General features: G+C 39.6%; 1 protein-coding gene across 15 annotated transcripts in view; it reads left to right on the top strand.

The window, feature by feature from the left end:
- The window catches only part of FNBP1 (formin binding protein 1), a 121,982-nt gene that overhangs the window by 33,553 nt on the left and 71,886 nt on the right, over positions 1-16,543 (top strand). For all 15 annotated transcript variants that reach the window (XM_072960274.1, XM_072960287.1, XM_072960286.1 and 12 more), the window contains exon 2: positions 6,044-6,159. In XM_072960274.1, coding sequence (XP_072816375.1) covers positions 6,044-6,159 — 116 coding nt within the window. The remainder of the gene's footprint in view (positions 1-6,043; positions 6,160-16,543) is intronic.

Here is a 16,543-nt window from a genome sequence, read left to right as displayed (position 1 = left end):
TAAAGTATGAAGGAAAGTCTTAATTTGTCCATGAAAACTAATTGAAGTCTTTGTTAAACGTTCAAGAAAGAATTTCAGGAGGTATTTTTGATGACACATTTTTTGTTTGTAAAGTTTTAGAAAACTTTTTTGTTCCTGTAGATGCAGCCACTTTATAATATTCAGACCCAAACTGATTTTTAAAAACATTTTAAATGGAGGTTTTGTTATATTTACTGTAGGTAAATCTATACCTTCTGACACTTTTCCCTTAAAGATAAGAGGAAACTAATACCAGTAAAACCATCCCAAGGGATTCTGTTTAAATAGAGCCGTTTAAGTTCTGCTGCTTCTCAAAGTGCCCAAGTCCTTAGAGGAAAGTGGATTTATCCAAAATTAAAGTGTCCTGAAACAGTGCCTTGGCAACACACAAAAGTGGACCCAGTGATCACAGGAGGGGATCATTCCCTTCCCTGATTGGGATACTAGCTGCAGAGGCTGGAGAGCTGGCCTCAGGATAGCCTTTCTCTGAATCTGAGCCATTGACACGGAGGTATCTTTAGCAACTTAGTTTCTTACTAGATTGGCTTTTTCCGGGATTTTGAATTAGTGTCAACTTAGTGTACTTTCTGATTACAGGAAGTATTCTATTAAAAATTGACCTATACTTTGGAGAAGAACTTCCTTGTGGCTGATATGGGTCTCCTCATCTTAAAGCAAATAGCTTTTCAGAATGTAGTTAGTTCCTGTGTTAGCTCTTTTGCATAATTTGAAAAAAAAAAACAGGTTTCAGAAGTCATCCTGAATAACCAAGAAGAATCATTATATATTAACCTAGAGAGACCAGTCTTAACGTTGGCTGGTGGGTTTATATTGTGAGTTTATATTGTAGTTTTATGTGAAGGCAAAATTTGTTTGTATCAAACTTAATGATTTTTCAGAAACTCTGATGAAGGTATAATGACCCAAACAAATACCAGAGTTCACATTGATTTTGATTCAATCTTCAACGTATAAAGGAGCTTAATCACAGTCCAGTATATAAAACCAGACCTGAAAAATAACTGTAAAAGACAGCAGTCGTATATTGATTAAGACAATTGTACTTTTCTCATGTCTTTCCAGCTTAATCAGCCCCTCATAGCTGAAAGCTCCTGGCAGGGACTGTCATTTGGTGGTTGGTTGATTGGTTGAAAATCAAGGAGTAAGAAGTCAAGAGGAGGGTTTGGAGGCAGCGGACGGGGGGGGGGGGGGGGGGAACGGGGGATGGGGCGGTTCTGGAAAGGCACCTGTAGGTTGTAACCAGCTACTTGGACATATCCATTTGCAGTCCTCTTGGCAATTTTGGAGTTACTTGTTGAGTGTATATATAATATGCACTTCTAAATTAAACATTTTCCATTAAGGTCTTACATTATGTGGCTTTCTTCATCTTTGGCAACATGAAGCTTTCTAATAGAAATTTTAGAGTATGTGTCATATGGTAATGGTTCCTAAGGTGTGGTCCCTAGACCTCTGGAGGTTCCAGAAACCCTCTCATGGAGTCCACGCGGTCAGAATTATTTTCATAATGGTATGAGGACATTGTCTTTTTCACTGTGTGTGCATTTGCCCTGATGATGCAAAAGCAGTGGGTGAGTAAGATGGCTGGCACCTTAGCAGGAATCAGGGCGGTGGCTCCAGGCTGTACTAACGGTTATTGCATCCTTCACCCTCAGTTGTTTCTTAAAAATCAGTTTTATTTTTAAATGTCCTTGATGAAATAGTAAAGATGATTACTTTTATTAAATCCCAGCCTTTGAATATACATCATATATCTTTTTAACAGTGTGTGTGACGAGGCAGGAAGGATGCTTAAAGCACCCTAGTGTTTACCGGAATACTTCAGGGATTGTGTTTGGAGCTGAACTAGCTACTTTCTTCATAGGACACCATTTTTACTTCATATGAGGATGGACAGACAAATTCTTGGGCATTTGGCAGACATTTTCTCAAAAATGAATGAAGTGAGCCAATCACTTCAAGGAAACAACTGAAAATATTTGTTGCCAATGATAAAATTCCAGCTTCTAAGTGGAAATAAGAATTTCGGAAAATTTGTACTTGCCACTGTGAGCTTAACAGTTTCCAAATATTTAAAGCCTCCTCAGATAAGACAGGTAGTGATATAAACATGTGATTTTTGACATGTTTTATATTGAAATGTGTCAACACTTGGAAGATCTGCCTGTATCAGTGAAATAATGTTTTCCAAATGACCCATGCAGAATGTCATACAATCATGCACGAACGATCCATTCGAAGTGCAAGAAGAATAGTGTATTTTACTGTAATGTATATGAAAAATTCATTGCTGTGGTTTCAGCTTTCACACTGCAGCGAGCCTTTAAGAAACTACTATTTGCTCAATTTTGTTCTAGTATCAAATAAGAATATCCGCAATTACCTAAAAAGGGTGTTGAACTATTCCTCCATTTTCTAACTACATATCTGTGTGAAGTTGAATTTTTTCATATACTTCAACCAAACTAAGGACTCACAACTGAGTGCAGAATATGAGAACCCAGCTGTCTTCTATTAAACCAGACATTAAAGAGATTTGCAGAAATGTAAAACAGTGCCACTCTTCTCATTTTTGTTTTGTTTTGGAAAGTAAAGTTCCTAAAAATTAAAAAGAAAATGCTGTTAACATTAACATGTAATAATTTATAATTGTCTTTTTAAAGAATGGAGAAGTATTTTTTAAATCTTTCCATTTTTAATTTCTGAGAGAGTAAATATTGACAGCCATAAACCACATGAACAAAAGACCCCTTTGGGGTCCTTAATGATTTTTAATAGGACAAAGGCATCTTCAAAACTGCTGTCATGTGACATGAAACAAGAAGGGCTGCGTCTCTCTCCCCGACTCCCTCCCTCCCTCTCCTTAATTGAGGTATAAGTCACAGATAATGGAAGGGTTTCCTTTTTGATAATGGTACCTGCCCCAAAGTAGCAAAGGCTATTTTTAAAAACACCATTTACAATATTTGCTCACAAAAGAGTCTTATTTTGAGATTTGGAGGTTTTTTTTTTTCCATTAAGTTTTCCACATTTTAGTCAAGAATGTAAGTGGGTTGATTAGTTTTTCATCTGTTTTGAATTTTCTTGTAGCTGCTGTCAAAAACGTCCACGTTGAGGGGAGTGGAATCGTTTAGTGGTAGAGCGTGTGCTTAGCATGCATGAGGTCCTGGGTTCAATCCCCGGTACCACCACTGACCAAAAAAAAAAAAAAAAAAAAGTCCATTTTATATCCATGTAACAGTGGCAGCAGTCTGGCATCATCAGAGATGTTTTAATTTAGCATGAAAAAGAACCAAGCTATGTTCACAAGCAAGTACTAGTTTATTTGTTACTGAGTCAGGTTTTTATTACTAGTTTTGTTGTTCTGTTTTGTTTTTTAATGGAGGTACTGGGGAATGAACTCAGGATCTCATGCGTGCTGAGCATGCACTCTACCACTTGAGCTATACCCTCCCCCAAGGTTTTTATTATTAAGATCTTCTATCTTTGGACCCTGTTATTTTGGTAAGTGCTTTATTATAGGTTGCAAAATGTTCTTGAAGGCAGATAACTTTATTGAAAACATATTGTTGGCTTGAGGCCAGTAATTTTTAAGCGGGACTCAGTTCAAATGTAGGTTAAAAAAAGTTTTGCTATCAAAAGCTGTTGCTTTAAATTGTACACATTAGGGCTAAAAAGAATTGCAAAGTAATATTAAAAGGGTAAATATGAAGTTACGTTGTTAGCAGGACAGGAGTGAACTCTAAGAGCAGAGGATTTTAACAAGTTTTCAAGAAAATGTCTATAACTGCTAAAAATAGTAAGGCTTTGGTGATAGTAAGTTACACAGAGAGAGGGCTCTCAAATGGAGCGAGGGATGAGAAAAGGAGTTTTAAATAAATAGAATCATTATGAAATTATATTAACAAAGGGTTAACAATTAGCAGAGAGCTGTAAAGAAGGCTTGCTCTAAATAACCAGGAATGGTTGTAACCATTACTTGAATAGTTTGTGTATTTGTTCTCTCAAGTAATTTAAAGAGACCTACAGTCTTGTTTACATTATGCATTTGCTAGCCAACCCTTGTTTGTCTAGATAATGTGAATAAATAACCTTCCTGAGCAGTGTTTCTTGAAATGAAGTCTAGGAGTTTGTGGAATATATTCTGGAGGACCAGGAATCAGTGAAAACCTTAAATATTAGTGCTTGGTTTTTATGATAATATTAAAATTTACTAGGTCTAAAGACACATGTTTTACAGTGATTACTTTCAATTAGAAGACATTCTAGTAAAATAAAACTTGGATTTCTTAAATTGAGGTTTCTCGGACTGTTCTGTGGGTCTAAGGGGGAGTAAGGTAGAGGAAATTATTTTCCTTCAGAAGAGGGTTTCTCAAGTTTGAGAAGAACTGTCTTTGACTCTGCCACCGCCAGTGCTGATATGTTCAGTTTGACTTACACGGAACGTTGTCTCATTTTACAGTGTGCACTGCTTTGAATGGAAAATAGAATCAGAGCACGTGACAGATTTAAAATGAAAGATGCTGGATCTAGAACATAAGCTGGAGGATGCTGCTGAGTGCATGCTGTGCGGTGGCAGACGCCTGGGACAGAGTTACGCTGTGGCTTTGTGTTTTTATATTTGAGCTGGCCCATTTCCATTTCACATGAGCCTCACGACTGATTTGTGAATTAGGCAGGGATTCTGTCTTCATCTCGGGGCTGGAGCTGCGTCCTCTATTACCGTTACCTCTCACGAGCAAACTTTCCACTTTGGCAATTCTCTTCCCCGAGATGGTGCCCTAATGCTCTCTTCACTAATTCAGTGCAGAACTGTGTCCGACTCCGGCGCGCTGATCCTTGGCTGCTGTTTCAGATCCACCAGCTCACAGGCCTCCCTCCTTGAGCTCTGAATAGATCTGTGTTTCCAGCCCTCTCCTGGACCTGTCACTCCCTCACTCAGTATATCCCTTCACCCCAAACTGCTGTACTCACGGGACGCCGAGCCAGGGAGTCGCCCTAGAACCCTCCCCTCCCCTCGCATCCTTCCCAGCCTCCCCATCTAATCAGTCAGTATGACTTGTTCATTGTAAAATCCTTCCTTCTGCTCCAGTTTCTCTCCTTGGGGCTACTGAACCATCCCCCGACTTTCAGCTCCTGGGGATTCTAAACATAGCTGTGGTCATGCCTGAGCTTTGCAAGCCCTTCGGGTGGCTCACTTGTGCCCACAGAGCGTCTCGGCACCTTAGTTCACATTCAGGGCCCTGGGTGATCCTGTGGGACCCTCTAGTTCCGTCACCCGCCACCACTCCCTGGCGCCCTACCCCCACCTTGCGCTCCAGCAGGACCAGTCCACCTGATTCCTGGACCTCTCCCTGCCTTTGCATTAGCTGTGGCTGGAATACCTACCCACTCTCGCTCTTCCAGACTAGGATTCTCAAGGAACTCTGCACATCAGGACTGTATTTCTGTTCTTTTTGGTCCCCCAGCCCTCAAGCACCTAGCTCTTTCCTAGCACACAGTGTAGGCTTGATGCATGTTGGAATGTTGGAATAAAGCCTGTATGAGTCATTTTATTTGTTTGAAGAAAGCGGTATTTTGTAACTCTGCTCCCTCCCATTTCCTCGCCCCAGATTTCAATGAGCTATCTTGAATGCTAAAGCAGAGATAACAGTCAAAGTGCTGATAGCGTGGCTGAGCTAACAGGGGTGTTTCGCCTCTCAGTTTCCGGTATCTGGAGGAGATACTTTTCTTTGCATGGAGATGTTAAGTTCATCCAGACACCATGTTTCTAGCAGGAATAGGGATCGTGGACGAATGGGTCAGAGTTCAATTTCTCAGGCAGTTTTCAAACCAAACTTGGTAATGTTGATTTAAAATTGCTCAACGAAAGAGCACCCAAGTACAATCATGGAAAATGTTAGAACTGCTTTCTACATACTGAGATATTGTTGAGAGAATTGTTCACTGAAGTTACGTTAATCACAGAGAAAGATTACTAACTCATTTTTTTTTCAAACAGGATCAATTTGACAACTTAGAAAAACATACACAGTGGGGAATTGATATTCTTGAGAAATACATCAAATTTGTAAAAGAAAGGACAGAGATTGAACTCAACTATGCAAAGCAACTCAGGTAAGTTGATACTGAGACAGATTGTTTAACTGCAGAATGAATGTAAGGATAATTTATTTCCTCATTTTATAGTATAAATGTATAATCCTTAAAATATTTCTTTTCCCCTTTCATGTCAGCTTATATTCCAATAGAAACAATTGTTTTTTAATATAGAAAATTAATTTTCATAAGATAGTAAACCTAAAAGCCAAGTTACTGCTTTTAGGCTCAGTTTCTTAAAAGGATATCTGCTGAATTTTGGAGCAGCTTATTTTTTTCTTTTCAGAAAAATTTTTTCTTGAACTATATTTATACAGAAAAGTGCACAGATCGTAAGTGTACAGCTCCAGAAATTTTCAGAGTGAATACAACCATGTGACCAGCACCCAGGTCAAGAAGCAAAATCACCAGCCTCAGAGGTCCCCCTGGCCCTTTCCGGCTCCCCCACCCCACGCGCGGTTGACCGCTCCTCTGACATCTGCCTATTTCTGATCCTTCTGTGAATATAATCATTTATGACGCACTGTTCATAGTTGGCTTCTTTTGTTCCTCATTATGTTTATGAGATTCATTCGTGTTGCATGTGATGGTACTTTTCACTGGTATTTAGTATTTTGGTGGAGGTGTGTAATCACAGTTGGTCCAGTCTGCTGTCACCAGGCTATAGCTTGTTTCCGATGTGACGATAACACAATATAAACCCAGGAGTGGAATTCCTGGGTCATGGGCTTTGTGTATGTTTAGCTTTAGTAGATGGAGACAAACAATTTTCTAAAGAGCCTGTCGGATCCATGCTCCCTCCAGCAGCGAGGGAGAAATCCTTCTTGCAACTTTAAGGATGAAATTATCAAAGAAATTTGTGTTTTTATATAAAATGGTTAAAAGTTGCTGGTAGGACTAAGCTTGAACTTGGGGCAAAAAATGATTTCTTTCTTGGTTAAATTGGTTTGTGCAGATGGTTTTAAGACTGGTGAAACATCTAGATGGCTTTGGCTTTAGAAATATTTCATTTTAATCTAAAGACCTTTTGGATAAGGTGTATGGCATGTATCTTTGAAAGAATGTGGGTTTTTACAGGGCTGTTGCTGTTGCTGCTTGTAAATAGGAACCTGGGTGGTACACATGATGCTTTTATGGATGATAAGTTTTGGTTCCACTGAGCAAATAAAATATAAGACATATTGCTTAGTGAAATAATTTTTATAAATAAATTTTTATACATTTTATTTTTATAAATAAATGTATACATTTACTTAATAAATGTATTTTAATAATAAATACATTTAATAAATGAATTATTTAACAAAATAACTATTTTTTAACATTTTTTATTGATTTATAATCATTTTACAATGTTGTGTCAAATTCCAATGTTCAGCACAACTTTTCAGTCATTCATGGACATATACACACTCATTGTCACATTTTTTTCTCTGTGATTTATCATAACATTTTGTGTATATTTCCCTGTGCTATACAGTGTAATCTTGTTTATCCATTCTACAATTTTGAAATCCCAGTCTATCCCTTCCCACCCTCTACCCCCCTGGTAACCACAAGTCTGTATTCTCTGTCCATGAGTCTTTAGATTCCACATATGAGCGATCTCATATGGTATTTTTCTTTCTCTTTCTGGCTTACTTCACTTAGAATGACATTCTCTAGGAGCATCCATGTTGCTGCAAATGGCATTATGTTGTCGGTTTTTATGGCTGAGTAGTATTCCATTGTATAAATATACCACATCTTCTTTATCCAGTCACCTGTTGATGGACATTTAGGCTGTTTCCATGTTTTGGCTATTGTAAATAGTGCTGCTATGAACATTGGGGTGCAGGTGTCATCCTGAAGTAGATTTCCTTCTGGATACAAGCCCAGGAGTGGGATTCCTGGGTCATATGGTAAGTCTATTCCTAGTCTTTTGAGGAATCTCCACACTGTTTTCCATAGTGGCTGCACCAAACTGCATTCCCACCAGCAGTGTAGGAGGGTTCCCCTTTCTCCACAGCCTCTCCAGCATTTGTCATTTGTGGATTTTTGAATGACAGCCATTCTGACTGGTGTGAGGTGATACCTCATTGTAGTTTTGATTTGCATTTCTCTGATAATTAGTGATATTGAGCATTTTTTCATGTGCTTTTTGATCATTTGTATGTCTTCCTTGGAGATTTGCTTGTTTAGGTCTTCTGCCCATTTTTGGATTGGGTTGTTTATTTTTTTCTTATTGAGTCATATGAGCTGCTTATATATTTTGGAGATCAAGCCTTTGTCGGTTTCACTTGCAAAAATTTTCTCCCATTCCGTAGGTTTTCTTCTTGTTTTATTTCTGGTTTCCTTTGCTGTGCAGAAGCTTGTAAGTTTCATTAGGTCCCATTTGTTTATTCTTGCTTTTATTTCTTCTAGGAGAAAATTTTTGAAATGTATGTCAGATAATGTTTTGCCTATGTTTTTCTCTAGGAGGTTTATTGTATCTTGTCTTATGTTTAAGTCTTTAATCCATTTTGAGTTGATTTTTGTATATGGTGTAAGTGTGTGTTCTAGCTTCATTGTTTTACATGCTGCTGTCCAGTTTTCCCAACACCATTTGCTGAAGAGACTGTCTTTATTCCATTGTATATTCTTGCCTCCTTTGTCGAAGATTAGTTGACCAAAGGTTTGTGGGTTCATTTCTGGGCTCTCTATTCTGTTCCATTGGTCCATATGTCTGTTTTGGTACCAATACCATGCTGTCTTGATGACTGTAGCTCTATAGTATTGTCTGAAGTCTGGGAGAGTTATTCCTCCAGCCTCTTTCTTTCTCTTCAGTAATGCTTTAGCAATTCTAGGTCTTTGATGGTTCCATATAAATTTTATTATGATTTGTTCTAGTTCTGTGAAATATGTCCTGGGTAATTGGATAGGGATTGCATTAAATCTGTAGATTGCCTTGGGCAGTGTGACCATTTTAACAATATTGATTCTTCCAATCCAAGAGCATGGAATATCTTTCCATTTTTTAAAGTCTTCTTTAATTTCCTTCATCAATGGTTTATAGTTTTCTGTGTATAATTCTTTCACCTCCTTGGTTAGATTTATTCCCAGATATTTTATTACTTTGGGTTCTATTTTAAAGGGGATTGTTTCTTTACTTTCTTTTTCTGTTGATTTATCGTTAGTGTAAAGAAATGCAACTGATTTTTGAACATTAATTTTGTAACCTGCTACCTTGCTGAATTCTTCAATCAGCTCTAGTAGCTTTTGTGTGGACCTTTTAGGGTTTTCTATATATAGTAACATGTCATCAGCATATAATGACACTTTTACCTCTTCTTTTCCAATTTGGATCCCTTTTATTTCTTTCTCTTGCCTGATTGCTGTGGCTAGGACAAAATAACTATTATTGAATAAATTTATTTAATAAAATTGAATACATCAATATATTTATTTAACAAATTTATTTGTATACATAATTTTTATAAAAGAATACATTTATTTAATAGAATATTTTATACATACATTTATTTAATAAAAATATTTTTATGAATAAATTTTGATAAATACAGTTTATTCCAAATCAATTTCCAGTGTCCTGTGTGTAAGTCTCATAAACATCATTGGCCCTTTAAGGCCTTTAAAACTGAAAGTGGGACTGGAGAATGTGCTGCTTCCTGTGATTATATAAACATTGTGCTGTTAAGTCATAAAATGTTGTCTTTCATCATCTTTCATCAGCTTTAGCCAAAATAAGATCTCACCAAAAAAAAAATAAGGTCTCTCTGAATGGATTTATCTGCTTGTGGTCTTCCTTTTCTTAGTGTACACATCTCTTTCCTGGTGCCTTAGCCCACTGGCTCATTTTGCTTTGGAGGTTTGTCATTAGGCATCATTAAGTCAGTTCTCAGCATGCTTCTGCATCAGCTCAGTGTCATGAACGGAAGATGCTGTCCTTGCTCCACTCTGGGGAGCTCCTGGCTCCCTGCCCTTTCCCATCACCCTCGGTGAGGGAACTGAGGATTTAGGTAACAAAACTGGAGGCTTTTGGAGAAGACTTCAAATCACAATAATAGGTTTTGGATAAAATTTAATAGCTCTCCACTGACCATTTTACCGTGTTGTGGATCACATTTCACTTGAAACAGAACAGCAGTGTTACTGCTGTGATGGTCATCTCTTGGGAAGTACTTTTCCTGAGATTTAAATATTAACATGTTTCATTACATCCCTGCGAAATATCTAAATTTGTACTTACGGGGAGAAGCTGATTGAAAAAAGATTATGAATAATTGAGCACTGCCGTCAGGACAGTTACTAATCCTGTGGATGTGTCTTCTCATCTTTTATGCTGAGATCTGGGCACAGTAATCATCCTGTCTATCCTTTGTTGATTCGCTTTCCCACCTGAGTCTCATGGCTTCTCTTTCCTCAAACACCAACTCATCCTTTCCCATCCTCACTCCTTGTTTCCTACTTGACTGAGAAAATTGAAGCCATCAGAAAATGTCCTCAGAGTCTCGCACTCTCTAACCCGCCTGCCAGCGTCTGTTCGCACACCTGGATCCCCCTGCCGCCAAGATGCTCCTGTCTAAATCCAGGCCCCCTCTCATGTACTAGGTCTCACCCCACTGGAACTCTGTCCCAGTATCTCCTCCCTCCTAGGTCATCAATTCTTCATTCTCTTCTAGATTATTCCCTATTGGCACAAAAACACGCCACTCTGTCTCCCATTGTTTTGTTTTTTTTTTAACATTTTTTATTGATTTATAATCATTTTACAATGTTGTGTCAAATTCCAGTGTGTATCCCATTGTTAAAACAAAACAAAACAAAACTTCTCTTAAGTTCCCTTTCCCCACCTGCTACCACCATTTTTTTGCCTCCCTTTGCAGTAAACCTTCCCAACAGTGTCCTCCCTCACCGTCTCCAGTTCCCTCCTCTCACTATTAAGCTTGCTGGCACCTCTGCACCAGAACTGCTTCTCAGGGCACCAGTGACCTTCATCTTGTCCCACCCAGCCGCCTGTCCTCACTCCTCACTGTCCCTGACCCCTTGGTGGCTTTGATGGGGTGGATGTTCCCTCCTCGAAACAGTTTCTACACTTGGCTTTGAAAAGGCCAGTCCCTTGGCTTCCTTCCTATCTCACCAGAAGCTCTTTGGACGCTCTTCTCAGCCTCCCTCGTGGGTTCCTCCTCTCCTCCTGCCTCTTCACCCTGATGTGCCCTGTGCCCGGTTCCCGGTCATTTTCCCTGCTCAGTCTGTCCTCTCTTGGCGATCTCATCTGTCTCGCGGCTGTAAGTACTGATCTCTAAGGCAACGATGTGTAGGTGATATGTCTCCAAGCTAGACTTCTGTCCTGAACTCCAGATGCAGGTGACCCAGAACCTCCATGTGAATGTCTAAAAACATCTGAAGGTTCCTTGTCTGAAACGAAATCTCTGCCCTCAAAATCTGCATCTCCACGGCCCAGCTTCCCCCGCCCACTCAAGGGCTGCCGTGTCCTTCCTTGCTTGGGTTAAAAACACTGGAGTCATCTTTGGTTCCTCTCTCTCACATTCCCCCTTCCCCCATCCACGCCATCAGGAAGTCCTGGTGTCTCTACTTTTCAGATTTTTCCAGGACCTTCTCACGACCTCCACTGCTGCCACTGTGGTCCAAGTCCCCGTCACCTCTTACCCGGCTTATTGTGAGTCCTGTAACTGGTGTCCTTTATTCCTCCCTTAGCCCCTATTGTCTGTCTTTTCCACAAAGCAGCCAGATCACGGTACTCCTCATTCAAAACACCAGCACCTCCCCATGTCAGTCAGAGTGAAGCCCAGATCCGTGCAGCAGGTGTCCTACCCCTGGCCCCACGTGAACAGGTCCCCGTGCGTCTCTGACATCATCTCTTTCTCTCTCTCTCTTCGCATCTCTGATGTAAACCTGCCGGCCTCCTCACGGTACCCTGCACACGCCAGGCACACTCTCACCCCGGAGATGCTACCCTGGCCTTTCGTATAGATGTCACCTGTGAGTTCCTCCCCCAGGACCCACGTGGCCAACTCCCTCACCTCCTTCAGGTCTTCCCCTCATACGCCATGTGCTCACTTTGTCTCCCTGCTGTACTTTTCAGTTTTTCCAAAGAGTGCTTTCTAACTTTCTAACTTTACACAATGTTCTTACAGATTGTGTTGTTGCCTCCCGCTCCCTCCCAGCTAGGGTAGAAGCCTCTCAAGGGCGGGGCTCTTTGAGTTGCGCTCACTAATGAATCCCCATAGTATGGAACAGGGCCTGGCATATAATAGGTGCTTAGTAAATAGTTGTAGGAGTGAATCAGCAGGGCACACAGGTCAACAGTACTGGGGCAGCACTGCTTCAAGGGGAGTTATGTGTTTGCACAGGCCCCTGAGAGCTGATGAGGGTTGAACAACAAACAGAATGACCAGCAAGGTATCAACAGAGTTTAGGGTGGGGAGGGGGCTCCAATGAACAAGACACAGGAAGTGCCAGAGCTGGAGGGGCTCACCTTCTCACTATGGAAAACAGACTGCATGCAAATAAGCAAGGCAGGCCATCGTTTAAAGGTAGCATTTATCACCCAAAAGATGTAAAACCAGTGATGCGATAGAGCGTGGTAGGGGGCAAGGGTTACTAAGTGAGACTGGCTTGAGAACTGATGGCCAAGGAGAAAGCAAGCATGCCAAGGTCTGAGAGTAGTTCTCCCAGGATATGGAATCAGCAAGTGCAAAGGTCCTGAGGTCAGACATGTTCAAGGAGTGAAAAGGCCAGGGTCCCTGGAGCATATTCAGCATAGACGTGCTTGAAATGTCAGTACCACGTTGAAAGCCATCAGAATCTTTTGGGAGAGAGTCTGTCATTAAATCATTTCTGCTTTAGAAGAAAAAAAAATGCTAACTTATTTTAGACATAGAAGATGATAACCAAGGCTTTGGTTTCTGGGGGTTAACAAACTACTGGCCATGGCCATGGCCAAATCCATCACTGCCTGGTTTTGTAAATAGTATTATTGGAATACAGGTGTATCCATTCATTTATGCCTTGTCTGTGGTTGCTTTTAAAAAACAGTGGCAGTTGAATAGTGCAGGAGAGACCATGTGACAGTGACCTACTTGCAAGTCTAAAATATTTACTGTCTAGCCCTTTATAAGTATTTATATATATATGAAGCTTATATGTTGCTGACCCTGCCATTGTTACTATCTATCCGAGGCAGTGTAGGGTCAAATTCTTAATACAATTTTAAAACAGCTTATGCGACTTATATGAGAGAGCCAACTATTGATTGCCCATAGCAACTGTTTCTTTTTTTTTTAAACTAAATTATTTGTTATGACCAGGTAAAAAATTTATATGATTAAAAATTCTAAAGGTACAGCATGGTGTGCATTGGAGTGTCCTTTCTCTTACCCCTGTCCCCACAGACAATAAATATTATCTGTCTCTTATGTATCCTTCCAGAGAGATATTATGCATACATAGGCAAGTAAGTGAATTTTTTCCATTGCTTCTTCAGCAGTTCTGTGTGCCCTTACCTTTCTGCATCCAGGAGATTACTCTGAGAGTTCATTGTTTTTTGTTTTGTTTTGTTTTCTTTGTTTTGGTTGGTTGTTTGTTTGTTTTACAGCTTTTACAGTGTTGCATTGAATTGGTGGATACATTGATTCCAATTGTTTACGACTCTGAATAAAGTTGCAATGAATAACCTTGAGTAATACACTTTGGCAAGCCTGCCTAGAGAAGAAGTTCCTAAAAGTAGCATTTTGGTTCTAGTAGAATTTGCCAAGTTGCCCTTCTCGGAAGTTGTGACCCTTATCACCATCCCAGAGTGTGTGGCAGTGCTACTTAACTTGACCTTCAGTGCTTCATGTTACCCTTTTTTTTTTTTTTATCTTTGCCAATTTGATAAGTAGAAATTGTTAAGTCTGAGTGATAATTTGTGTTCCTTTTAGTATGAATGAGGTTCAGTGTTTAAGCCATTTGTATTTTCTTCTTGATGAATGATTCTTGTCCTGGTCAAAAGTTTTTTTTTTTAATTGGAGCTCTTGTAAATAAGAGGTAACTATGCAGAAGTCATCTTATAAACATATTGCATACTGTATATACAAGATATTCAATTTGAATTTACTTGAACAGTAAAAAAAATAGACATTAAAATGAAACTAAAGGATTTACTGAACTTGAAACATTAAATTCTTGTAAGATTTAGCAAAAAGATTAGGAAAAACTTGTAGGGTGTCATTACTGATTGGTTCTTTTTTTTTTTTTTTTTTGAAAACTCCATGTTGTGATTTTAAACAGGCTCAACTGACTCACTGCTAGGAAAGATAAATAATATTTACTGGTTTTACTTCCTCTCCTAACTGAGTTATATAGTTTGGTCTGTAATATGAGTCTCACAGTTAATTTCTCTTAATTATAGATTTATACTCATCACCATTCTTTCTCCCACAGCCTCTGCATTTGTTCGTTGGCATCAAGAAAAATAGAGATAGTTCCCCTTTAGTAGGAGCTTGTGGCATAATCCTTGAGTTCTCTCTTGTTTAAGAATACAGTCGTCCCTCCGTACGCGTGGGGAATTGGTCCCAGCACTCCCCATGGATTCAAAAATCTGAAGATGCTCTAACAAGGCATAATATTTGTGTATAACCTGTGTGCATCCTTCTGCACACTTTAAATCATCTCTAGATTACTTACAGTACCTAATACAATGTAAATACTATGTAAATAGTTGCCAGCATGTGGCAAATACAAGTTTTGCTTTTTTGTAACTTTCTGGAATTTCCCCCCCAGTATTTTTGATCTGCAGTTGGTTGAATCTGTGGATGGAGAACCCACAAATGTGGATGGGAGGCTGTACTTGACCACTATTTGAGTTGATTATTCTCTGGTCGTTCTTTCTCTCCAAACCTTGCTGCTGTATTGTCTTGTGGTGGAAAAGTCTAGGGCCCGCCAATTTTTTTTTTTCCTTTGAAAGTGACTTGCTTTTTTAACTTTGTAGGTGAAGAATTTTTTTTGTTCCACTTAACAGTTTGATCATTTCACCAAGTTATGCCTTGTGGTTGATCACAGTTCATCAACTTTCCTTATAGTCCTTTCATATGCAAAATCAACTCTTTATTTCAGGGGAATTTGCTTCCATTATATCTGAATTTTTTTTCTAGTCTACTTACTGGGTTATAGTCTTTGGAGATACGTGGTTTTCCTTGTGTTATGCCATCTTATTCTTTAGGTCTTTTTTATTTTATTTTTTCTGATTATGAGAATTGCTTTCCACATTTTGATTACCTCAAAACTTTCCTCTATTAAATTTGATATCCAGCATCATTTATTTATTAGCTCTGATGCAGTATGTTTTAGTTCCTAGTTCATTTTCTTAGCTTTGCAGCCTTCCTTTTCTTCCCCTTCTGTTTTATCCTGTGGTCCAGGGACTGTTGCTTTATTGGCTTTGCGTTTGTGTTAAGTTTGTCTTAAGTGTAGAATATCCTGGAGGAGCTTGGGTTTGCTTCGTTCCTTGTGTGTTTCCTTCCAGATTGGTTTTTCTCTGTCATTTTCTTTCTTCCTTCCCTCCTTCCTTCCTTCTCTTCTGTATTACATACCACACCTTTTCACCTTCCTTGTATTTCATATGGGTAGTTTGGTGAAGTGATGCACGAGTTACAGGCTCTAGAGTCCCACTGCCTGGCATGGTTCTTCCACTTAATAGTAGTGTGATTAGGGGCAAATCACTCTCTGTGCTTTGTCTTTGTCCTCTGTGATAGGTGAATAAGACTAATAATAATTCCCACCTTATAAGTTAAGGGGACTTAATGAGATAAAGCATGTAAACCTCTTAGGCTGATGCCTACGCATGTTTTTGTTACTAACAGCAACACCAGTGCCCCATCTGACCTGACAGAATGTTGCTGTGCTTCTGGTACCACTGGTCTTTCCCTCTGAGCTCCATTATAGGGTAAGGGTAGTGGAAAATGTTACCAAACTGGATTCGTTTATCGACATGCAGCAAGTCAAACACTGAGATGCCAAGATTTGCAGCAGAGAGAGGGTTTAATCACAAGGCAGCCAAATGAGGAGATGGGAGAAAAAGTCTCAAGTCCACCTCTGGGAAGGAAGGGGCTTGGGATATTTATGGGATAAAGAAGCAGGGTGGTCTTAGGTGTGGAGAAAGGTGATTGCAGGTAGGGAAAAGGGGAGGTCCTCAGTGTCCTATGCACATGTATCTGGGTTACTTCTTCAAAGGCTGCATGTTCAAGAATGGAGGTGCCTAGCATGATCTGAGAGTGGAATTTTTGGCCCTCTTGACATCGAAAGACCATTCACTGGACACCTGTGCAGGTCCAGTTTTAGGGCCGGTGGTCCCAGCCAGTCTTAGCTGGCTTGAGCTCGAGCTAGACACAACTGACTCCAAGTCCTAGAAAACAACTCAGGCAAA

The sequence above is a fragment of the Vicugna pacos genome, chromosome 4, assembly GCF_048564905.1.
Source record: "Vicugna pacos chromosome 4, VicPac4, whole genome shotgun sequence".
Lineage (NCBI taxonomy): Eukaryota > Metazoa > Chordata > Mammalia > Artiodactyla > Camelidae > Vicugna > Vicugna pacos.
This window is presented reverse-complemented; position numbering and strand designations above follow the sequence as displayed.